We start from the raw sequence: 24,876 nt of genomic DNA, 5'->3' as shown, positions 1-24,876 counted from the left end.
AAAAGACGAATAATGGAACACAAGTTTAGAACACCAGTGGAGAAATTAGGGGAGAAGTTCCCAGCCCTTAGGGGAGATATAGAACACGTTTCTAAAAAATGGGCCAAAAGGACAAGTAAGACCAATACACAGTGGCCGGAGGAAGGCACATGGGATGTAGAGAGGTGTGAGGACCAGAAAGGAATGATAAAGAATTATAAAATTAAGGATAAATCGAGCAAAAGAAGGGAGAAGCGAGAAAAGGAGTTAGAAATACTAGCACTATTTGAACAAGAGGGGAAAGAGAAAAGAAGGGCATGGAGGGGTGACAGGAGACAGATGCCAGTACAATTTAGGGAAAAAGCAGAATTGGAAGATCCAAACGAAGCCCCGCCCCCATATTTAGGGGAACAGAGTTCCAAGGGACTGTACCCAGTTATATCAGGTACAATGAATTTTGAGGGAGAATATAACATGGAACCAATGACAAAGGATGAATGGAAAGAAAGAGAGAGAGAAAAGAGACAAGATATAGAAGAAGCGGCAAGGAAAGTAGAAGAGGATTTGGATGAGCTGAGTCAAAAAAGAAAGGAATTGACAGAAGAAGTAAATATGGTAGAACTTTTGGAATGGGCAAAGAAGACAATGAAAGTGGATAAGGAACGAGAAAGGAAAGGGAAGAATGTTAGAGACGGATGCAAGTGGAGGACAGAAGAAGATCTCTCCAAGTACGGGAGTGAGGCGGCACAGGGAAAAATAGAAGGAAAAAGAGTAGGATGGAACAGAGAGGAAAAAGAAAGAGAAGAGATAGGCTGGGAAGCACCCGAAGGGACAAATAGACAAAGATTGGAAAAGCCATGGACATGGAAACACCCAGAGAGGTACCCGGAGAAAAATAGAACAAAGGGAAAGATGGAAGAAGAGACAGAAGCAAGTAGTGAAGATGAAGGAGGACAATCAGTGTTAGGGGGACGAAGAAAGTCAATGCGGAAAAAACATAAACCTGTGAAGTTTCCAGCTGAGGATAGGAGAGAAAAGAGCGTGTTCCCGGTGATTCTGAAGGGTGGCAGACTGCAGTACATCCCTTGGTCAGGACAGGATCTGCCTAGTTTAATTAATGAATTACCCAATATTTTGGATGGAGCTGGAAGGTGGATTGGACAGTTGGAGGCGGGAATGATGGGGAAAAGGATGGCACTGGGTGACATCAAAGCTCTCTTGACAAAGGTGCTAGGAATGGACCAAATGGCAGAAATAATGAGACGTGCAGGTATCCCGATGGCAGCTTATGACCCAGACGTAGATGGGACACCCATGGACCCGTATCGCCAAGACATATGGCAGGCATTGCGGGATACATACCCCAACCGAATGGATGTAAAAACCCTAAAGGGGGAGCCATTGGGTGAGGAGGAGAATGCGGCTGTGTATGTGGAAAAACAATTAAGAAGATGGAGAAGGGACACGGAAAGGGACATTCTAATAGACCCACTGACCAATGCCATGTTTCGGGCTACAGTACTGGAGGGCTTGCCAGTCCCAGCTAAAACAAGACTGGAGGAGGTAGTGGGCTTGGACTCAAAAAGTTACCGAGAGTTTGTTGATTATGTTGCCCATGCAGTGGAGAGACATCGCAAAGATGAAAAGAATGCGGATAAACAGTTGAAGGAGATACAACGTAAACTCCTTCAGGCACAGTTGGAGGAGATCAAAAACAAGGATAAGATAAAGACAAAAGAGGATCTCGTACCCAGAAAGATAGCACCGGTGGTGGTGGAACAAAAATTGGAGGAACAACCAGCACCAATAATATTAGGGGGGAGCGGAGATGGAGGCCAACCCATCGTAACCTATAACATTTCTGCCTTCCCACTGTCCATGAACCCAGAAGCTTGTGGCCTAAATTATCAAAACCCATACGCCCTGCAAGGTCAAAATGACTGGAATAGAAATGGGAAAGGACAAGGAGGTGGTAGGCCACCCTATCAGAATCAAAGAGGACAGGGACAGGTTAGTAATCAGGCTCCGAGACAGGGACCATTGCCTGGCCCTCCAGGTGTGTGTTGGGGTTGCGGGGAGGCAGGGCACATAAAAAGGAATTGTCCGCGAAATTCCTACAGGCAGGGAGAGAACCAGCGGCAGACAAGCCAGCAAATGATCCAAGTGTCACCAAACAGCATCCCGACGCTTCAAGGGCCGGTAAATCATCAAATTTCCCCATAGGGAGGCCCAGAGAACCCCAGAATGGTAGGACAGTACGTACAAATAACAGAAACCGCAGAGCAAGAACCTATAGTTAACGTTAGAGTAGGAGGGATCGAGGTCCCCATGATGATAGACACCGGCGCCACATGTACGTGCATACAAACGAAATATGCGGATCACTTACCATTGTCAAACCAGTTTATAAAAACTGTGGGGTTCTCGGGAAAAGTAACATTAGCTCGAATGACGACGCCGGTGCCTGTTACCATTGGAAACAAGACTACCCATGTACCTGTTTTAATATATGATAAAACTCCTTTAAATCTATTAGGAAGGGATGCAATCCTAGGTTTGGGACTAAAATTAGAATGTACAGAACAGGGAATTGATTTGATGGGAATATATCCACTTGAGATACCAGGAGAGGAGAGGGTTAATGTATATTGGTTGGGAGATGTAGAAGAACAAATTAAAAAAGAAATATGGGAAATTTGGGGAAAACTTATAGATACCAGGATACCACAAGCCAAATGGCCAAGAACAGAATTACACAGTACAATGATATTTGATGAGAAGCAGGAACCTGAGATCCAGGAGAAATGGGAAAGAGAGGCGGGACAAGAACAGGAAATAGAGACAGGAAGTATTTTAATTGGACTAGAGGGAGCAGCCCTCACAATCGTTAGGAATAAATGGGTTGATAAATGGTTCTCTGTACCTGGAGCAGGGCCACATGTCACCTTGAAAGTGAATCCGCAATATAGATCAAAAGACTTAGGACCAATGGTGCTGAAAGCACAAGACTTAGAATTTGTTCAGACAGACAATGAAAATATTTGGACGTCCAGTGACGGACAAATGACGAAGATAATTTTGGATGTTAGGTTGCTTGGGAGGCCAAAACAAGTAACAATAGGAGTGCAAATTGAAAAACAGGAACTGGAATGGAGAGAGAGTTTAGAGAAGGATTTGAACTCCCTCCCGCAGGAGTTGTGGTCCAGACAGGACACGGATGTGGGAAGGGTCAAAACCGCTAATCCAGTTGAAGTTAGATTAAAGACAGGACGCCAGGGGCCTTATAGGCCCCAATATCCAATCAAGACAGAAGCAATTGAGGGAATTAGAGGAACAATTAAGGGATTGATAGAAGCAGGGGTATTAAAAGAGACCCGGAGCAGGTGTAATACACCGCTGCTACCGGTGAAGAAAGCGGACGGAGAAAAATGGAGATTGGTGCATGACCTCAGAGCAATTAATGAGGTAGTGGAAGATATGCCGGTAGAGGTTCCAAACCCTTACACCTTGTTGACAAATATACCACCTGAAAGTAAATGGTTTACTGTGATAGACCTATGTTCGGCATTTTTTAGTGTACCATTAGCTCAAGAAAGTCAGTATCTCTTTGCATTTACGTTTGAAGGGAAACAATACACATACAACAGGATGCCCCAAGGATTTAAACACTCTCCACATGTATTCAATCAAGTGTTGAAAGAAGATTTAACAGGAGTGCAGTTGGAAGGAACACTGATACAATATGTGGATGATTTGTTGTTATGCACAGAAACACAAGAACAATGCAGGAAGGATAGTTTAAAACTGTTAGAAAGACTAGCAGAAGGGGGCCACAAGGTGTCCAGGAAAAAGCTGCAGATGTGCCAGGAGAAAGTAGAATACCTGGGAAGAGACATATCAGCGGGACAGAAAGGGATAGCTTCTCAACAGATCGAAGCTGTATTAAAGATTCCGAAACCGCAGACGGTGGGCCAAATGATGACATTTTTGGGAATGACAGGATTCAGTTCAGAATGGGTGGAAAATTATGCAGAAAAGACACATGCATTACGAAAGGTAATGAAGGAGGCAGGGTGCGAAGAATTGAAAGCCAAATTGAGATGGGATAAAGATGCTTCAGACGCATTTGAAAATATAAAGACAGAAATGGCACAAGCTCCAGCATTGGCCTTACCGACATATGACAGACCCTTTGACTTATTTGTGAGCAACAGGGAAGCTGGATTTGCTACAGCAGTGTTAACACAAGAGAATTGTAAGGGTAGACGAAGGCAGGCTGTAGCTTATTACAGTACCAGGTTAGACGACGTGGCAATGGGATATCCTCCGTGCTACCAAGGCCTGGCAGCGGCTTGGTGGGCGTATGAAAAGGCATCTACGGTCACAATGGGATATCCGATAAATATACATGTGTACCATAAGGTAGCTGAGTTGATTGAGAAAGGAAAATTTGTTTTGACACCAGCTAGAATTCATCATTTCCAAATGTTGACCACATTTCCGGACATTACGATAGTAAAGTGTAATAGGGCCAACCCAGCTGACTATATGCCATTACCACATGAGGGAGAGGAGCATGAGTGTGTAAGAGAGACAAGAGCGTTTATGAAACTGAGGAAAGACTTGAAAGCAGATAGCTTAAGCACAGAAGGGAAGAGGACATTGTACGTGGATGGTTCGTGTTGTAGGGATCATAAGGGGAATCATGCTGGCTATGCAGTAGTTGAACAGAAAGGGAAATCGTTTGAGGTAATAGAGGCGAAAGAATGTGAACAGCCATGTTCAGCCCAGTTAGCGGAGCTTGAAGCATTGACCAGAGCATGTGAGTTGGCAAACGGAGAAGCAGTGGAAATTTATACTGATTCGGCCTATGCCCATGGGGTCTGCCACCTGTTTGGGGCAATATGGAAGCAAAGGGGATTCATGAAAAGTGGAGGAGGACCAATACACCACGAGGGTCAAATTAGAGCTTTAATAAAGGCCATGATGGGCCCAAGAGAATTAGCCATAATTAAGTGTCAGGCGCACAAAAAGGGGACGGATAGCATCACACAGGGAAACATCAAAGCAGACCAGGCAGCTAAAGAAGTATCAGGATACATTGAGGCTACAATAGCCCCAGTAGAGATAGCAAGGCCACACCCAGGGCCAGGAGTGGGGAATATTGAACCTCAAATCACTTTAGAAGATGTGGCACAGCTACAGGAGGAAGCCCCTGTAGCTGAAAAGACAATGTGGAAAGATAGAGGAGCGATTCAAGGGCAACATGATCAAGTGTGGAGAAATGGGGAGGGATTGGTCATAGCACCCACAACATTACTGACCGTACTAATCAGCGAAGCACATGGAGTGGACCACTGTGCCAGAGGAGAGGTGGCTAGGAAGATCAAGAAAGAAGGATTCTGGTCACCATACCTGCAAAACTCAATTGATTACATATTGAGTCAGTGTGAGGTGTGTGCTCAGAATAATATCAGGAAGGGCATTACTGCCCCAATAGGGCACATACCCATTCCCGAGGGACCATTTCAACATTTATGCATGGACTATGTAGATATGGGAAAAGTGGTGAGGGGGAAAAGATACATGCTAGTGATTATTGATCGATTCAGCAGATGGATAGAAGCAACACCATCCAAAGATCAAGGATCTGGAACTGTCATTAACTTCCTGTCAAAAGAACTTATCCCGAGATTTGGCATACCCATGCAATTAAGTTCCGATAATGGGTCTGCTTTTATAGGAAGGGCACTAAGGGAAACGCTCTCAGCACTCCGAATAAAGCAGAGGTTTGGATGTGTGTATCATCCTCAATCCCAAGGGATGGTGGAGAGAGCAAACGGGACCCTTAAGGCTAAAATCAGCAAAATTTGCAGTGACACAGGAAAAAATTGGATGGATGCTCTGCCATTAGCTTTAATGCAATACAGGTGTCAGGAGAACAGAATCACACATCTGAGCCCACATGAGATGATGACAGGAAGAGTAATGCCGGTACCAAAGATCAGGGGAGCAGGTGGCCCCGCGCTGGAATGTTTAGATCAGGACGCAAGAGAGTATGTGCGACAATTAACTATTATACATAGAACTATATTTGAACAGGAAAAAGCCAAAGAGGAAGAGAGCCCTGCAGCAGAACACCAGATCAGACCTGGAGATCGAGTATACATCAGGAAGTTCCGGAGACGTTGGAACGAGCCGAGAAGGGAAGGACCATTTGAAGTCACTAAAGTGTCTCCCACGGCGTTGCAAGTTGAAGGCAGCACACTGTGGTATCACTTGAACCATTGTACCAGAACGGTAACAGGGGTAGAAGAGAGAGGGGAGGTTGAGGACGGTGCCGGTGCGGATACAAGTAGCAGCGAGGAAGAGATAGAGCAAGACGAGGAGACTCGTGGAGAGGTAGCACAGAGTCAAAGTAGACCGGAAGGGGTAGATGATGATGAAAGTAGTCCTGTGCATGGGCTGGCTGATGATACAAATGCCCAGCCTGAGCCTGTTAGTCAAGGTGCCGAGGAAGGTGAGAACAGGGAGGGGCCCTCATTCCCTACCTGGGACTTGGAAACTATTTCCTTTGAGGACTTCCTTGAACCATGACAATGGGAAGTGGGGTACAGAGACCATAAGGGTACAGATTCAGGGAAGTGGAGTATTAAAACAAGCCAGACGTAAACGGTCAACAAGCACAGATACTGTATGGGAGAAAGCACAGACAAACGCCTGGTGGAAATGGGCTGCATATACTGGTAAGAAAAATAATGATGGGAAAGACTGTGTGATATGTGCGGCGGACAGACCACGCACCCAGGTAGCTGATATACCATGGGGATCAGCAGACTGTTGGACCATGATATTAAAATGGAAAAAAGAAATGTGTCGTCCATATAGCACAATCCCACGTATCTATGTACACAAGAATCGAACTTATAAGTATAATACAATAAACTGTTCAGGAAACGCATGTGATAACCTTTGTAAGGGGCAAATGCCTAGATGTCAATTTGAATGTATCCTCCGTGCTGGGGCAAAACATCTCTCCTCCCATGTGGCCCGCGAGTGTCCAATATGGCCAAAGTCGGCTGTGGATGCGGCCCCAGAGGAATGGCAGGTAAAACCCAACTTACGCGTCCAAGATTGCTATTGGCGGGAAGACAAGGCGGGAAGTGATTTGGGGAACTACACGGGACAGTGTGAACGGATTTGGGACATCTCCGACATCCGTGGCCTTCTCAACCCTGCTAATGCCAGACTGACAGGGGGAATGCCACCCCCTCCCTATGTATTGGAATATCAATCAAATCAACTGGCCGATCTCTGGTGGCTTTGTGGCCCGGAAAAAGGGCTGCTGGCTACGTTACCACCAGATTGGCATGGCCTGTGTGCTCGAGTAATGCTGGCCCAGAGCACTGTGATACTACCGGTGGAAAGCGGTATTACATCACATAGAGCTAAGAGAGCATATACTCTTGACCCTAACGTAAAACTGGATGCAATTGGCCAACCCCGAGGCATCCCAAATGAGTTTAAAGCTAGGAATGAAATAGCCGCTGGGTTTGAATCCATCTTTTTCTGGATATCACCCAATAAGAATACCGAGTGGATCAATTACATTTATTATAATCAGCAGAGGTTTATTAATTATTCAAATGATGCCCTGGCGGCTTTGGGAGAGCAGTTGGATGCAACCAGCAAGATGGCATGGCAAAATCGACAGGCATTAGATTGGCTTCTAGCTGAAAAAGGAGGTGTGTGTGTTATGTTTGGGGATCAGTGCTGCACATTTATCCCTAATAACACTAGTCCGGAGGGGTCATTTACACAGGCCATGAATAAGTTAAAGAATCTTGCGACAGAAATGAAAGATAATGCTGGGTTTGGACAGGGGGTATGGAGTTGGCTGGATAGAATGTTCGGAAAATGGGGGGCATGGTTTGCCAAGGCCGGAGCTATAGCAGTCACAACAATAGTTATTTTGGGATTAATATTTTGTTGCTTCCTACCCGTCCTGAGATCCTTCCTTTCCAGGATCGCGGCACGGCAGATGGTAACTCGGGTGCTCAGCAGTTCACGCCCAGGACGAGCAACGGAGGACTGGGGGGACTTTAAGTCGCCCCCACGAAGTGAATTTACCATGACTTTGGTTGAAGTTGAATCTCGTCACTCTGTGAACTAACTGCGGTTCTGGACGATCGCCTGGTGACATGGATACACACCTTGCTGAACATCGCGGCTGCCCAAAAGAACTTAGTCTGTAAACAGGAATCAGTCTTTTTCCCTTTCCTTGACAAATATGGGGAGGTTTTTGGCTGATGACTGTTAGGAGCAGGCAACCTGGGGGAGCAGCCTGGGAATCTGAATCTGGCTAACCGCATTATGTTAAAAGTGTAACAGGGGCATTGGTCCCTGGCCAAAATATTCAGCTCCTCCACATTGCCTGCAGGGAGCGATTAGATTTAAAATGTGTTTTCAAAACAACGAGGGGTTATTTGAGCTTGGTAATTGTGATGAGGCTAGGAGGTAGCCTCAAAGGGGGGACATGTTGGGAATTTGTACTGAGTATTGTATAAGTATAGGTAACTTGTCCTAGATATGATATAACCTAGATATGATGTTGGGAATTTGTACTGAGTATTGTATAAGTATAGGTAACTTGTCCTAGATATGATATAACCTAGATATGATGTTGGGAATTTGTACTGAGTATTGTATAAGTATAGGTAACTTGTCCTAGATATGATATAACCTAGATATGATGTTGGGAATTTGTACTGAGTATTGTATAAGTATAGGTAACTTGTCCTAGATATGATATAACCTAGATATGGCATGAAGAATCATAGGGTTTAGTGAAATAATAAAGTAGAGTTAGGTGAGTAATGAAATGAATGTGTGACCTATGTAACCTGATGTAATTTAGAATAACCCTGTGTGAAGTAACATAATCAAACACAGCATAGACAACCTAATGTAATCAAGTATAGTTGATATAATCAAAGCAGAAGACCCGGAAAAGTAGCTTAGCCATTACTAATTGATAAAAGCAACTACTAATCACTTGGGAATACAGTGAATACTGCTTCGTGACTTACTTTAATAATAAACAAGAAAGAATAAAGAAAGCAGATGTTTCCTATACATTCGGCCTAAGTCAGCTAAACCACGATTGTTGCACAAGCAGAAAAGTATAGATAAGAGCAGGAGTTATAACCACCATGGTTTAAGGGACAGAGAGAGGAAAAAGGAAGCGACCAATCGTGACTAAAACAGATAAAAAGCATCTAAAAATAATAGTGGCCAAAAGCGAGGTCCGGCTGTAAAGTAAGATAAGGAAGATGAGAACCTTGAGATATGGAACTGAAATGTACATAAAAAGCCTGTAAGCCTGAGGGCTCTTCGGATTGTTCCGGACATCCCGATTTTATTCTCTTGTACTAGCTGAATAAAATCCACTGCTTGGAAGATCGCTGTTCAGACTCTCTGATTTAATCGATAAACACGAATTGTCGTCCTGGGGAACCACGACAAGCACCACGGGTTTGCACGTCAGATGGGAATCCCATTTTTGGTCCTCGCCCCTAACACAATTCCCACCTTGGACTAGTAGCCCTGGAGAATAGCCCCCCCCCCCCCACCCCCACCCCGCCCCCCCACCCACCCCCCCGCTCCTCAAACGTTTTCGGTCCCATGAGGCGGGATTCTCCGTCCGGTCACGGAAGCAGAAATCTCCAGTCCCGCTGCTGTGAATGGGAAGTTTGGATGGACGCCAAATTATCCATCCTGACTGGCAGCGGTATCGACGCAGACGCTGATCGGCGAATCAAGGCTTTTTTGTGAGGACTGAGGGGAGATAGAAATAGTGGGTGGAATTCTCCATTTGGGAGACTAAAGTGGGAATTCCCTGGCCGATGGGATTCACTTTTCCCGCCGGCAGTGCACCCCCGCCCACGGGTTTCCCGGTGAAGTGGGATGGCTTCATTGGGAAATCCTATTGACAAGCAGCGGGAAGATAGAATCCTGACGCCAGCGAATGGTGCGCTGCCAAGAACGACCCGGCTGGGGGAGCGGAGAATCCAGCCCTAAACTGTTCTGCCGGAACTGAAGAGCAAGCAATTTGTGTTCCCACTGGGAGGGGCTATTTGTTCTGGGATTCGGGACATGCCAATGGACCAGCACGGTTGTACAGTGGTTAGCACTGTTGCTTCACAGCTCCAGGGTCCCAGGTTCGATTCCCGGCTCAGCTCACTGTTTGTGCGGAGTCTGCACGGTCTCCCCGTGTGTGCGTGGGTTTCCTCCGGGTGCTCCTGTTTCCTCCCACAGTCCAAAGATGTGCAGGTTAGGTGGATTGGCCGTGCTAAATTGCCTTCAATGTCCAAAAAAGTATAGATGGGGTTACTGGGTTATGGGGACAGGGTGGAAGTGTGAGCTTGGGTAGGGTGCTCTTTCCAAGGGCCGGTGCAGACTCGATGGGCCGAATAGCCTCCTTCAGCACTGTCGATTCCAGGACCAGCACTCTGACGGTGTGAATTGGAAGCAATTCCCTCACTGCCGCTGGGGCTGGAATTCACAGTAAACAGTCTGACCCATCCCTTTGATGATACAGTGGGGATAGGAGGGCAGCCAGGGTGCACATCACCAGAGGCTCTCTGAACATGTGAGCAGCCAGGAGCCTGGACGGAGCACCAGAGGGGTGTGTTTAAATCACAGACTGCAGCAATGGGGGTCTCAGCCAGACCACCCCGATCCTGAGGGAGACACCCTGGACTTGGCGCCAAATTGTTCCTCGCTGCCCCAGCCCAGTGAAATGGGAGGGGAGGAATAAATTGAGCCTGTGAGCAGGCAGGGGGCAGCAAATGATAGACATCCTCCCACTTGACATTTCCTGCTCTTCCCGTCAGATTTTGAATGGAGCAGCTGGACGCATTAATGTCACCGTGGTCCCCGGCGCAGTGAGAGTGCCATGGGTGGCGTCCATCATGTTGTCTCTTGTGCAAGTTTATGACAGCAGACAGTGCGGTAAAATAGACAACTTTCCTTCTCTCTCCCGCGGGTTGGAAAGGAGAAGGGGACGCTTGCAGGGGCGCAGGAGCCAGTCGGACATAAATCATGTGGAAGTTTCTCCAACTCGCCGTGTGGATTGAAGTGGCGGCCACGGCACGAGGAGGTAAGGGGACCGGCGGGGACGGCTGTGCGGGGGACGCTGCCTCGATCCTCAAAGTGTGGGTGGTCTGTCCGCCAGCCCAGGGCGGGCACGGAAGATGCGGAGGAGACCGTCGGAAGAGTTCTCGCTCTTTTGGCCGGCTGCTCGCACCGGAATTCCGGGATGGGGCGGGGCGGGGGGACATTCGGCCCATCCTGTCTGCACCAGCTCTCAAAAACTAGCATCAAGACTCAGCGCCGTCCACTCCTCCTACACATTGTTTCCATTCAGATAATCACCTTGACTGCCTCATTTGAACCTGCCCCAAGGCGGTGCATGCCTGACACCAACCAAAATGCCTCCCCGGCCCACCCGCCTCGCAAGTGCCTCTTTTTGGAAAATCATTTTGAATCTGCGCCCCTTCCTTCTTGATCCTTTCGCCAGCGGGAATGATGGGCGGGATTCTCCGATTCCTGAGGCTAAGTGTTGACACCGCCGCGTTTTCCGACGGCATCAACAGGCCCCCAGGAGCAGCTATTCCGAGCCCCACAGGAGACCAGCACAGCACTGGAGCAACCCACGCCGCTCCAGCTGCTGATGCCGACCTCAAATGGCGCCACTGGCCGCTGCAACCGGCATGCATGCGCACCGTTACCGGCGCGATTGCGCGCAGGCACGGTGGCTTCCTTTTCCGCACCAGCCCCGACGCAACATGGGGCCGTCGCGGAGCAAAAGAGGCCCCCAGCCCGAGATGCCGGCCCACCGATCGGTAGGCCCCGATCACGGGCCAGGCCACAGCGGGGGCCACCCCCCCCCCGGGGTCGGGCACCGTCCCCCAACACCAGGCCACCCCCGAAAGGATGCACGTCAAAGTCCCACTGGGTAAGACCACACCTAGATGGCGGCGGCAGGTCTCGGATATTTGTTGCCGCCACTCGGCCCATCCCGGGCGGAAAATCGGCAGGGTGGCTGCGTAGAGCGGCCCCCGACCGGGACGGCGCCAGTGGCGCCGATTCTCCGGTGGTTCTGTGGCGGAGGGGCTGGGGTGTCAGTGAAGTTCTGTGGCTGGGTGGGGAGTTCTGTAAGGGGCCTGGCGGAGGTCCAGGGGAAGAGGGTGGTTTGATTTATTTTCACACCGATATTTCAAAAGGCTGAGTTAGTGGCAGGGCAGGCTCTCAATCAGCATGAGGTTATGGGATCTGCCCTAGAAAAGCCGGCAGCTCAGCCGACGAGCTACGCTCTGCACTTTCCCTCCCGAGCTGGCACAAAATCAGGAAATTCTGGCCTTCCAGCTGACGTCTATGTGGTGTCTTGTGTAAGTTCAGCATAGCCTCCTTGCTCGAGTACTCTATAACCCTTTTAGTAAAGACCAGAATACTTTTTGCTTTACTATCTGTTCTCTCTGTCTGTCCTGCCACCTTCAATGCTCTGTGCACATATACACCCAGGTCCCTGTACTCCTGCACCCCTTCAAGAATGTTTTAAAAAAATATATATTCTTATTAAGCTTTTGTCATTTTATACAAAAATACAAACAGGAACCGTAAACTAAAAAGAACAATAAACTACTCTACGCAACACCCTCTCTCGCCTCCCCGACCCATTTAAAAATGTTACCCATTGTTGTCCTTCCTGTTCGTCCTATCAAAATGAATCACCTCGCACTTCTCCGCATTGAACCTCATCTGCCACCTATCTGCCCACTCCACCCACTTGTCTCTGTCCTTTTGAAGTTCTACACTTCTCTTCACAGTGTGCAATACATCCAAGTTTTGTATCATCTGCAAACTATGAAATTGTTGCCCTGAACACCAAGACCAAGATCATTAATATATATCATGGGGAGCAAGGTTCCACACATTCTATTTAACATGACTGCCATTCATTCCCTACACAGCTGCTCTGAAGTAAAAGCAGCATCACACTTTCATTTGATTTTTGTGAATTAATTAGGTAATTAATTTTTTTTAAAATTTAGAGTACCCAATTCATTTTTCCAATTAAGGGCCAATTTAGCATGGCCAATCCACCTACTCTGCACATTTTCTGGGTTGTGGGGGCGAAACCCACGCAAACACGGGGAGAATGTGCAAACACCACACGGACAGTGACCCAGAGCCGGGATCGTACCTGGGACCTCAGCGCCGTGAGGCTGCAATGTTACCACTGCGCCACCGTGCTGTCCGATTAGGTAATTTAATGACCCGTTACCCCACACACAGAATAAATCTAGGAAATAGTTTCAACATTTAATGTAAAAAAAAAAAGAGACAATTGAGTAGAAAGCCTCGCTGCCTGAAACAAAAATGTTAATTGACGTCGGAAACATTTACCAGATCGTGTGTGAGGTTATCAAGGCATTTGTCCTTTGATTAATGATATTGGACTAAAGAGTTTCAAGACACTTCCGCAACTCACCCAGTGCCCATTGGGCTCCTCTCGAAAGACTGCTCCCACCTCCTTGCCCAAGGATTCCTATCAGCCCCGATCCATTGCAGCATTTCACCCCAGTCAGGAGCACCCGCTGCTTTGTCGACTGCATTTCACATGCGTTCGTCTCGTGCCAAGATAAGGTGGTCCAGACTGTTTTGTTGTGTGCTTTAGAGGTCTAGATGGGGTTTTAGGAAATAGGAGCAGGAGTAGGCCATTTGGCCCATCCAGCCTGCTCCACCATTCCAATAGATGATGGCCTATCATACACACCACTTTCCTTCACTATCCCCATATCCCCTGGTGTCATTAGTGTCCAGAAATCTATCAGTCTCGGACATGCTCAATGATTGATCTTCCAGAGCCTTCTGGGGTAGAGAATTCCAAAGATCCACCACCCTCTGAAGAATTCTGGCTAAGTTTGCCGATGATACAAAGATAGGTGGAGGGGCAGGTAGTATGGAGGAGGTGGGGAGGCTGCAGAAAGATTTAGACAGTTTAGGAGAGTGGTCCAAGAAATGGCTGATGAAATTCAACGTGGGCAAGTGCGAGGTCTTGCACTTTGGGGAAAAAAGAATAGAGGCGTGGACTATTTTCGAAACGGTGACAAAATTCATAATGCTGACGTGCAAAGGGACTTGGGAGTCCTAGTCCAGGATTCTCTAAAGGTAAACTTGCAGGTCGAGTCTGTAATTAAGAAAGCAAATGTAATGTTGTCATTCATCTCAAGAGGCTTGGAATATAAAAGCAGTAATGTACTTCTGAAGCTTTATAAAGCATTAGTTAGGCCCCATTTAGAATACTGTGAGCAATTTTGGGCCCCACACCTCAGGAAGGACATACTGGCACTGGAGCGGGTCCAGCGGAGATTCACACGGATGATCCCAGGAATGGTAGGCCTAACATACGATGAACGTCTGAGGATCCTGGGATTATATTCATTGGAGTTTCGAAGGTTGAGGGGAGATCTAATAGAAACTTACAAGATAATGAATGGCTTAGATAGGGTGGATGTAGGGAGGTTGTTTCCATTAACAGGGGAGACTAGGACCCGGGGGCACAGCCTTAGAATAAAAGGGAGTCACTTTAGAACAGAGATGAGGAGAAATTTCTTCAGCCAGAGAGTGGTGGGTCTGTGGAATTCATTGCCACAGAGGGCGGTGGAGGCCGGGAAGTTGAGTGTCTTTAAGACAGAAGTTGATAAATTCTTGATTTCTCGAGGAATTAAGGGCTAGGGAGAGAGAGCGGGTAAATGGAGTTGAAATCAGCCATGATTGAATGGTGGAGTGGACTCGATGGGCCGAATGGCCTTACTTCCACTCCTATGTCTTATGGTCTTATGGAATTCCTCCTCATCTCAGCCTCAAATGGCCGACAGCCCATTCTGAGACTGTGTCCCTAGTTTGAGACTCACCACCCGATGCCTGTGTCGATGTATTTACATTGTGTATTTTATGTTTGCCCTATTATGTATTTTCTTTTCATGTACGGAATGACCTGTCTGAGCTGCACGCAGAACAATACTTTTCACTGCACCTCGGTACACGTGACAATAAACCAATCCAATCTAATCCAATCCAATAACCAACCCTGACACACTCTGTAAGAATGTTGTGAGTTTCAATGAGATCACCTCTAATTCTTCCTCCCTCTGTACTTGTTAGAGAATCCTGCCGTCCCAGGGATTAGTCTGGCGCCGGAATGTCTGGGACGGCATCCGCTACCTGAGCACTAGTCTTTGTTCCTCGGAGATGGGCCATCAATGTGCAACTCGGCCAAGAGTTTTGGTTCTATCTGCAGTCTGTCTTCTAAATACACATTCAGGGTCTGTACCTGCTTGTTACTTTGCAATGTCCATTTTTCCCTGTATGCTCTGCGAGTGGCCATTTTATATGCTGAAAGTGACCATCCCAGATGGCTACAGCTCACAATGCACCAACCGGCAATGGCCAATCACAGCCAAGGGGTAGGGCTGTCTCCATGGAGATGGAACGTTGACACCTGCTACATTTTTTAGCAGATTCCACAAAGAATACCTGCCGTTTCAGGCCATCAATAAAAAAGATTGGGAAAGGCGGTGGCTGGAATTTCCCAGTCGACGGGATTCACTTGTCCCATCAGCAGCGCTGCCCGGCCTGCAGGTTTCCTGACGGTGTGGGACAGCTTCAATGGGAAATCTCATTGACAAGCGGCGGGAGTAGAGCATACCGCAGCCAGCGAATGGCGCGTGTCCGAGAAACACGCGGCTGAGGAACAGGACAATCCAGCCCAGTATCACAGCCAGCAACAAATCTCAAATCATATTCATTATATATATTTATGGCAGCACGGCGGCACAGTGGTTAGCACTGCAGCCTCACAACGCCGAGGTCCCAGGTTTGATCCCGGCTCTGGGTCACTGTCCGTGTGCACATTCTCCCCGTGTTTGCGTGGGTCTCGTCTCCACAACCCAAAGATGTGCAGGGTAGGTGGATTGGTCACGCTAAATTGCCCCTTAATTGGAAAAAATTAATTGGATGCTCTAAATTTATTTTTTGCTTGTAAAGAAATGAGGTGTTGGCAGACGTCATGGAATTCCTTTGAGTGACAGTTTTGATTGACAACTTACAGGAGGGGATTAGTCGAGTTGAGTTGGTACAAGGACCAGATGCAGCAGTAGCTGCTGAAAAGCTTTATGGATAGACAGCCCAGGTCAGATCAAAGACGTCATTGTTGATACAATCGGGTGGCGCTCTATTCAGGCTCAGACACTTTCTCTCGGCCCCACAACTCGTCAGTCTGGCCCCATTTTTAGCACACGGTATGATTTTAGTCTCGTACCTTCCTAGAGCAATGGTTTTCAGCCAGTGTGCTGCCTACCATCAGAGCTGTCCAAGTGTGCCACTGAGGTTTGTCCTTGGCCCTAGACCATAATACCATAAGACATAGCAGCAGAATTAGGCCACTCGGCCCATCGAGTCTGTTCCGCCATTCAATCATGGCTGATATTTTCTCATCCCCATTCTCCTGCCTTCTCCCCATAATGCCTGATCCCCTTATTAATCAAGAACCTATCTATCTCTGTCTTAAAGACAGACACTCAGTGATTTGGCTTCCGTAGCCTTCCGCTGCAAAGAGTTCCACAGATTCACCACCCTCTGGCTGAAGAAATTCCTCCTCATCTCTGTTTGAAAGGATTGTCCCTTTAGTCTAAGATTGTGTCCTCTGGTTCTAGTAGAATAGTCACTAACAGAACCTCTAACACTGTACAGTCGAGAGTGAAGAGATTCCCAGTTAGTGCTGAGAAGTGTCCCTCCAACATTGTTTAATCCAGACGCACTAAATGCTTAATTAGTGTTTTAAAAAAGCAAGATGGCCGAATCATCTGTCGCCGTGTGGCACTTATGTTTTAAAATATACGGCAATTATTATTTTGCTGCACATTCTTTCATTTAAAGCGGGGACAATTGCCTTGCCGACACAATTGTCTTCATCCAGTCACAGATCCAATTAACATGGGAAACCTCTTCTGGGTTCTCAGGTTAACCGACATCTCGTAATTGTTTTGAGGATTGTGGATCAAATCGCTCCGATAAGCGGCATTCCCTTTCAAATTTCTAAACGAATGGGGGAGTGGTCCTGAGGTTCGGCACAACATCGTGGGCCGTATGGCCTGTTCTGTGCTGTATTTTTCTATGTTCTGTGTCTTATGGTATTATGGTCTAGGGCCAAGGACAAACCTCAGTGGCACACTTGGACAGCTCTGATGGTAGGCAGCACACTGGCTGAAAAACATTGTGTATTTTATGTTTGCCCTATTATGTATTTTCTTTTCATGTACGGAATGACCTGTCTGAGGATCATGGGATCAGGGCCGGAATTCTGAGACTGTTACGATTCGCCTTTCCCACCGGCAGCGCACCCCCGCCCGCAGGTTTCCTGGAGGCATGGGATGGCTTCATTGGGAACTCCCATTGATTCTCTACTCCCGGGAGTAGAGAATCCCGTCGCCAGCGAACGGCGCACCGCTGAGAAGCACGCGGCTGGGGGAGCCGGACATCATTATTACATCAGAATATATGTTTCTGATAGGTTACCCGATATCTCCTCCCCACCCCCCCACCCCCACCCAGGTCTTTATATCCATCATAGTTATATCCTCCAACACAGACCCTTTCCTTGAGTGTCTGCTTTGATGAGGTTCAGTAACTGAGCCCGAGCCGAATAGAAACAGATTTATTGCTCAATACTTGCTGAAAACGAATTGCCAAATGGAACTCCCCCAGCGTTTAAACTGCAGGTCACTGTTGCACAATTCCATGACTGCTGCCTTCCGAGAAAATGCGTGTTGTCTGTAAAACTTTACACTCTTCGACCAGTTTATTATTATTTTTTTTAAAATTTCGATTATCCAATTAATTTTTTCTAATTGAGGGGCAATTTAGTGTGGCCAATCCACCTACCCAGAACACCTTTGGGTTGTGGGGGCGAAACCCACACAAACACGGGGAGAATGTGCAAACTCCACACGGTCAGTGACCCAGAGCCGGGATTGAACCTGGGACCTCGGCGCCGTGAGGCAGCAATGCTAACCACTGTGCCATCGCGCTGCCTCCAGTTTATTATTTAAACGTTTTACCCAGGCTCCCTTATTTGTGAGATGAACAAAGGACAAATACAGGTTTATGATTCAACCAAATTTATTATCAAACACAGTAAAAACAGTTACTCCTTTAAAATTATCCTACCTACAATAATCCCGAGATTCTTCATACTAAACGTGCCGATGAACTCAATCGAGCTGCGGGAACAAGTCTCCGTGTCTCGGTTGCCTCAGGGCCTCCGTCCGTGAAGGTAGGTCTCGCAAGCTGCTTTCTTCCTTCCTCTGGTCCACCTTCGAATCTTCTCTGTTGCCTGATCACCTAGCCTTCACTGGGGAAGGTCCTGGTGGTCGATTCTTCTATCCCTCTTTGCGCCTTTCCAGAAAGTTATCTGGCCCTCAGTCAATAAGGTCTAAAGGTGGGTGTTGCAACACACAATCTAGTTGCTAATAGCAACTCTACAGACATAGGAACCCACCCCCAGGAGTCCACCTTCAGATAACTTGGCTGCATGTAACCTTACTCCAGCCATGATAATAGCTGGTGCCGAAAAGTCCAGCTTCAGCTGGGCAATCCACAACAAAAGATCTATTGGAATGACAGATTAACTCCTGTTGGCTTGTTTACAGAGCAGGCCCAGACTTGTCCCGACTGTCTGTCCCTGAACAGTGCATTCGAACTTGGCTGTTTGAATTCCCATCAGGCCTGCCTGTGGGATGACTGTGGCTGTGAATTATTGGGGGCGATTTAACTAAATGGAAACAAAGTCCCATAGTGAGCGGGTTTAGCCGTGTGTTTCCCGGTACTCATCCTGCTATTAATTTCCCTGCTGTTACATATGGGACCTAAGCAGGGAACGCACAGCCTAGGCTACACATAGCACCGTCTTCTACACTGAGGGGTTCAGCTCACTGGAACTCCCCAGTGCAGCTAGAGATAACCCCCAACACCTACGCAGGGCCGCCATGCAAAAAATGCTAGGTTGACACCTTGGCAATACCCCTGCCAACTGGCAGTGCCACCTGGGCACCTTGGCAGTGCCATGCTGGCACCCATCTGGCACTGCAATTGCAACTCTGCCAAGCTGGCAGTGCCAGAGTGCCCGGATGGCACCAGCAGTGCCAGGGTACCACCCTGCCCAGAGAGCAAGCACCTGGGGGCCTCCGATCCCCCAGGAGACCCCCCACGAGTATCATTCTGCCTGGCCCCAGTTAGGGTTGGGGACCTGGGATCAAATCTGGTGAAATTCAAATTCAGTTGATGAATTAGAATATAAATTGGTCTCAGTAATAGTAACCATGGCATATTATTAATTGTTGTTAAACTCAATTGGTTCACTAACGTGAAGGGAAGGGAATCTGTCATCCTTACCGGGCCTGGCCCACATGCGACTCCAGACCTGAAGTAATGTGGTCGACTCTGAAATCGCCAAGCAAGCCACCCAGTTCAAGGGCAATTGGAGATAGGCAACGAGTTCTGGATTTGCCAGCGATGAATACACAGAATCACAGATTTGTTAAAGCACAGAATTGGACCATTTGGCCTATTGTGTCTGCACCAGCTCTCCAAAGGAGCATCGTGACTTAGTGTCATTCCCCTGCCTTTTCCCTATATCCCTGCACATTAGTTCTATTCAAATAATCATCGCATGTCCTCTTGAACTGTAGCCACCTAAAATGGCTGATTCACAATTAGAATGGTCAAACCCCGATCTAAAATGGCGAACGAAAGAGGCTGATGGGAAAATCAGCCAACAGGACCCAAACGGACAGCTGCAGGCAAAACAGTGTATTCGCCTCTGGGGAAGTCGGCCCAGACCGATACCTGCAGCCATTAACAGCACAACAACCCAGCCATCTGCATACTAAGCAGCCATCCCCGGAACAATTGCTACACATTAGCAACATAAAGCCGATCCAGACTTTTCGGCGCCAGCAGTGGCTGAGACAAAGAAAGGTGGACAACCACCCCCCGATCAAGGAATCGCCCCATTATTGGAGCATATCGAACCAAGTGATTGGGACCAAGTCCAATCACTTGGAACCAGGGTCAAGGTCTGCCCCGAGAGGCGGGAAGCCCCTGGGAACTATAAAGATAGGGGCCAAGTTCAGATCGACCCTTCTCTTCCTGCTCGCAACCTTCGAGACCCTTCGACGAAGAAACAAGTAAGTCTTTCTCCAGCGATCGCTACCAGATAGGTGCTCCAGATTATCGACCCGTACCAGCCTTTTTGAATCCCGCAGGCCAAACCCAATTCGATAGACCAATCGTTTCCCTGACCTGGTGGGCCATCACCAAAGTTAAGTATTGGCCTTTAGTGGTAGGTAGTAGTCTAGAAGTAGGATTATTGGAAAAGTATTTACTGCTGTACATAATAAATGAGCGTTGATTTAACTTTTACTAAGCGGTGTGCTGTCTCATTAATCATAACTTGAGCTTGAACCACGAGGCGGTATCAGAAAGATACCTGCCGACTCGTGAGCAAAGGTGACAGAATTAGAGCTAATAAAACTAAGGCTCATAAGAGCAACAGGACGCCTCAATCGAAGCTGCCTCCACCACACTTCCAGACAGTACATTCCAGACCAGAACCACTCGTATGAAAACGTTTTTTCTCACATCACATTTGCTTCTATTACAAATCACTTCAAATCTGTGCCCTGTCGTTCTTGATCCTTTGTACGAGGGGGGAACGATTTTTCCCTCTCTACTCTGTCCAACCCCCTCGTTCTCTGGCAAATTTCCTCTCAGTCTTATTTCAAAAAAATAGACTTTATTTGTAAAATGCACAAAAGTACATTTAAGTTCAAGATTATCAGTACATGATAAACTGCACGGTGATACATTGGTCAGCACTGCTGCCTTGCAAGGCCAGAGACCTGGCTTCGATTCCTGCCTTGGGTGACTGACTGTGTGGAGTTTGTACATTCTCCCCATGTCTGCGTGGGTTTCCTCCGGGTGCTCCGGTTTCCTCCCACAGTCCAAAGGTGTGCAGGTTAGGTGGATTCGCCATGATAAAATTACTGATTAGTGTCCAGGTATGTACAGGTTAGGTGGGGATGTGGGATAGGACAGGGGAGTGGGCCTCTTTCTGTCAGTGGGTCGGTGTAAACTCGATGGGCCGAATGGCCTCCTTCTGCACTGTAGTGGTTCTATGATTTATTCTATATCTCATGGAAAGATTAAAATATAATTCCAAATAGGGCGGCACGGTGGCACAGTGGTTAGCACTGCTGCCTCATGGCACCGAGGACCCGGGTTCAATCCCAGCCCCGGGTCACTGTCCATGTGGAGTTTGCATGTTCTCCCTGTATCTGCGTGGGTTTCGCCCCCACAACCCAAAGATATGCCGGTTAGGTGCATTGGGTCACGCTAAATTGTTCCTTAATTGGAGAAGAAAATAATTGGGCAATTTAAATTTATATAAAAATAGAATAAAAATTCCAAAGTGAACCTTCATTGTTTTAAATGCCTCTTATCTTCTCTCAACATTCTCTTCCCTAAGGGGAACGACTCCAGACACTCCAGTCTATCCAAATAATTCTTAGTGCCTTATTCCTGGAACCACTCTCGTAGATCTTTTCTGCATCCTCTCCAACATTTTCACATCCCTCCTTAAGGGTGTGCCCAGAAATGGACATAATATTTCCAGTTAAGACCAAGCCCAGTTTTTTTTTTTTTAATACAATTTTATTGAGGCATTTTGGCATAGTAAGCAGCAACAGTACAGAACAGTGTGCAAAGAACATTCAACATAGTGCAAAAACCAGCTCCCATCCGACAAGGACCCGCCTAATTAACCCCCTAATCTACGTTGCAAGCCAAGTTTTATATAATCCTGGGTTCTCCAGTCCCCCAGCCGCATGGTTCCCAGTGGAGTGGCGTTTGCAGGCGACAGGATTCTATACTGCCGCTGCGTGTCAATGGGATTTTCCATTGAAGCTGCCCCACGCCACCAGGAAATCCACAGGCAGGTGGGCGCTACCAGTGGGAAAAGTGAATCGCAACAGCCGGTGAATTCTGGCCATGGTTTTATTATAATTTCCTTTTGTATTAAATTCCTCTAAACATAAAGCCCAGGATCCCATATACATTTTGAACCATTTTTTGAACGAGCCCTGCCACCTTCAATGATCTGTATACATTTACCAGCAAGTCCCACTGTTCCTGCACTTCCTTCATAATTGCCATCTTTTATATTGCCCTTCATCATTCTTCCTAACAATATGGTCATCGTCACACTACTTGGCATTAAATTCCATCTGCCACATGCCCACCCAATTCAGTCCTGAACTCTATGTTGCCTGCCCAGCGTCAGAGCTGACCTCTGGGACACTGTCCACCTTTATCAACAAGAAGGACAAGGGCAGTAGACGTATGGGAACACACCACCTGGAGGTTCCCCTCCAAGTCACACACCATCCTGACTGGCAAATATATCACCGTTCCTTCACTGTCACTGGTTCAAGATGCCGAACTCCCTCCCTGACTGCACTGTGGATTTACCTACACTACACGGACTGCGGTGGTGCAAGAAAGCTGCTCACCACCACCTTCTCATGGGCAATAAAGGCTGACCTAACCAGCGATGCCCTTCTCCTGTGAAAGAAACTAATATACTTGTCCTTTTGCACCGCCAATCTACACCTTATTATGTGTATCATTGTTTCCTAGAAGTTCCAAGACTGGGTCCCCCTCAGTTCCCAGAAGACGATGTAAAAAGGCCAAACCTACTGATCAGGAACATTCTGCTGAACGCATTTCATGAACTCTGAGCCCTCTCTACATTTCACGCATTGGTAGATTGGCACTCACAGATTGGCACTGTTGGATTGACACTGCGAGGTTAGCACTGTGGGTTGGCACTGTCGGGTGGCACTTCCAGGTTGGCACTGCAATCTCCCACTGTCACTGCCCTCAAGTTTATGCTCTGCAACATTTGTGACCTATGGAGAATACCCCCAGTGATGCAACCCAGTGAATACCCCCTGGCTCTCACCAAACAAATTCTGTCTTTGACCCTTCTGGAGCTGGGTTAGCACAGGGCTAAATCGCTGGCTTTGAATGCAGTCCAAGACAGGCCAGCAGCACGGTCCAATTCCCGTACCAGCCTCCCCGAACAGGCGCCGGAATGTGGCGACTAGGGGCTTTTCACAGTCACTTCATTTGAAGCCGACTTGTGACAATAAGACATTTCTTCTTCCTCTCCTGATTAAGAAGCACTGTAAATTTATCCGTCATCAATACTGCCGCCCTTCCTTCCTTCCTTCTTTTCTCCCTTGAAACCGTTGGCTGTGAAGGCGGCAGGGCGGCGCAGTGGTTAGCGCCGCTGCCTCACGGCGCCAAGGTCCCAGGTTCCATCCGGTCCTAGGTCACTGCCTGTGTGAAGTTTGCACATTCTCCCGCGTCTGCGTGGGTTTCACTCCCACGCCCCAGAAGATGTGCTGGATCAGGTGGATCAGCCACACTACATTGCCCGTTAATTGAGGGGGGGAAAAAATATGATATTCTAAATTTATTTCAAGAAAAGAAACCCTCAGCTGCAGAGAAGGAGGAATGGTGGTGTTGTGGGAATATCACTGGACAAATGATACGGAAGCCCAGGTTTCTGGGAGTATTGACTCAAATCCCATCATGTCAGCTGACAAAATTTAAATTCAATTGCTAAATCTCTTGGTGCAATTAATTACAATGATTCTTGTCCATCAGATCAATCAGAAATGGGGAATCCGATCGAGCTGCCTGTTGCTGTTGGGTCTTCCGTTTTGTTGCCTGGGTTCACTGATCAACATTTTCAAAATGTCGATCACGTTAAGTGGACATTCTCACAAACACGCATTCTTAATTACGACGAGGCGACGCAAACAGCCACCTTCATTAACTCGTACAAGAATCGATGCACCTTTTACAGATCCAATGGATCACTGTTGTTGAGAAATATCACACGGAATGATGAAGGACGCTACGAAGTGCAGATTAACTTAAATGAAATCAGGAGCAGAATGATCCAACTCAAGGTCTTTGGTAAGTGCTTTGTGTGTTTATTATTTTGTCGATTGAAAACTCTTGTAACAGAAGCTAGTGGACCTCCCCATGGTATTTCTCACATTCAGTGGGCACAAGACTTAGATTTAGATGGCAATTTTCACTTTACAGCCAACAAAGTGCTTTTGAAATGAGATGGAAGAGGTGCAGTTGCAGATTACTGCACAGCGGGTGGGGGGGGTGGGGGGGGGGGGGGGAGGGATGGTGGGTGGGGGGGGTGGGGGTGTGTGGGTGGGGGGGGTGTGGATGTGGGGGTGGGGTGGGGGGGGGTGGGGGGGGTGGGGTGGGGGGGGGGAGTGGGGTGGGGGGGGGGTGGGGTGGGGGGGTGGGGGGGGGTGGGGGGAGGGGGTGGTGGTGGGGGGGGAGGGGTGGTGGGGGAGGGGTGGTGGTGGGTGGGTGGGGGGTGGTGGGGGAGGGGGGGAGGGGTGGGGAGGGGGAGGGGTGGTGGGGGTGGTGGGGGAGGGGGGTGGGGGGAGGGGTGGTGGTGGATGGGTGGGGGGTGGTGGGGGGTGGGTGGGGGGTGGTGGGGGAGGGGTGGTGGGGGGTGGTGGGGGTGGGGGTGGGGGGGCTGGGGGATGGGTGGGTGGGTGGGGGGTGGGGTTGGGGGGGGGTGGGGGGGGGGGGACCTTCATCCTCAGCACCTCAAACATTACGCCAGACCCCTGCTGGGTTACTGTCTGTGCGGAGTCTGCACGTTCTCCCTGT

At 48.0% G+C, this 24,876-nt stretch overlaps 1 protein-coding gene across 1 annotated transcript in view; it reads left to right on the top strand.

Moving 5' to 3' along the window:
- The first annotated feature begins 10,567 nt into the window (after nucleotides 1-10,567).
- The window catches only part of LOC140390342 (uncharacterized), an 87,394-nt gene continuing 73,085 nt past the window's right edge, over nucleotides 10,568-24,876 (top strand). The window contains exons 1-2 of the mRNA XM_072475414.1: nucleotides 10,568-11,140; nucleotides 23,836-24,150. Coding sequence (XP_072331515.1) covers nucleotides 11,083-11,140; nucleotides 23,836-24,150 — 373 coding nt within the window. The 5' untranslated portion in view covers nucleotides 10,568-11,082. The remainder of the gene's footprint in view (nucleotides 11,141-23,835; nucleotides 24,151-24,876) is intronic.

The sequence above is a fragment of the Scyliorhinus torazame genome, chromosome 14 (assembly GCF_047496885.1).
Source record: "Scyliorhinus torazame isolate Kashiwa2021f chromosome 14, sScyTor2.1, whole genome shotgun sequence".
Taxonomy (NCBI): domain Eukaryota; kingdom Metazoa; phylum Chordata; class Chondrichthyes; order Carcharhiniformes; family Scyliorhinidae; genus Scyliorhinus; species Scyliorhinus torazame.
This window is presented reverse-complemented; position numbering and strand designations above follow the sequence as displayed.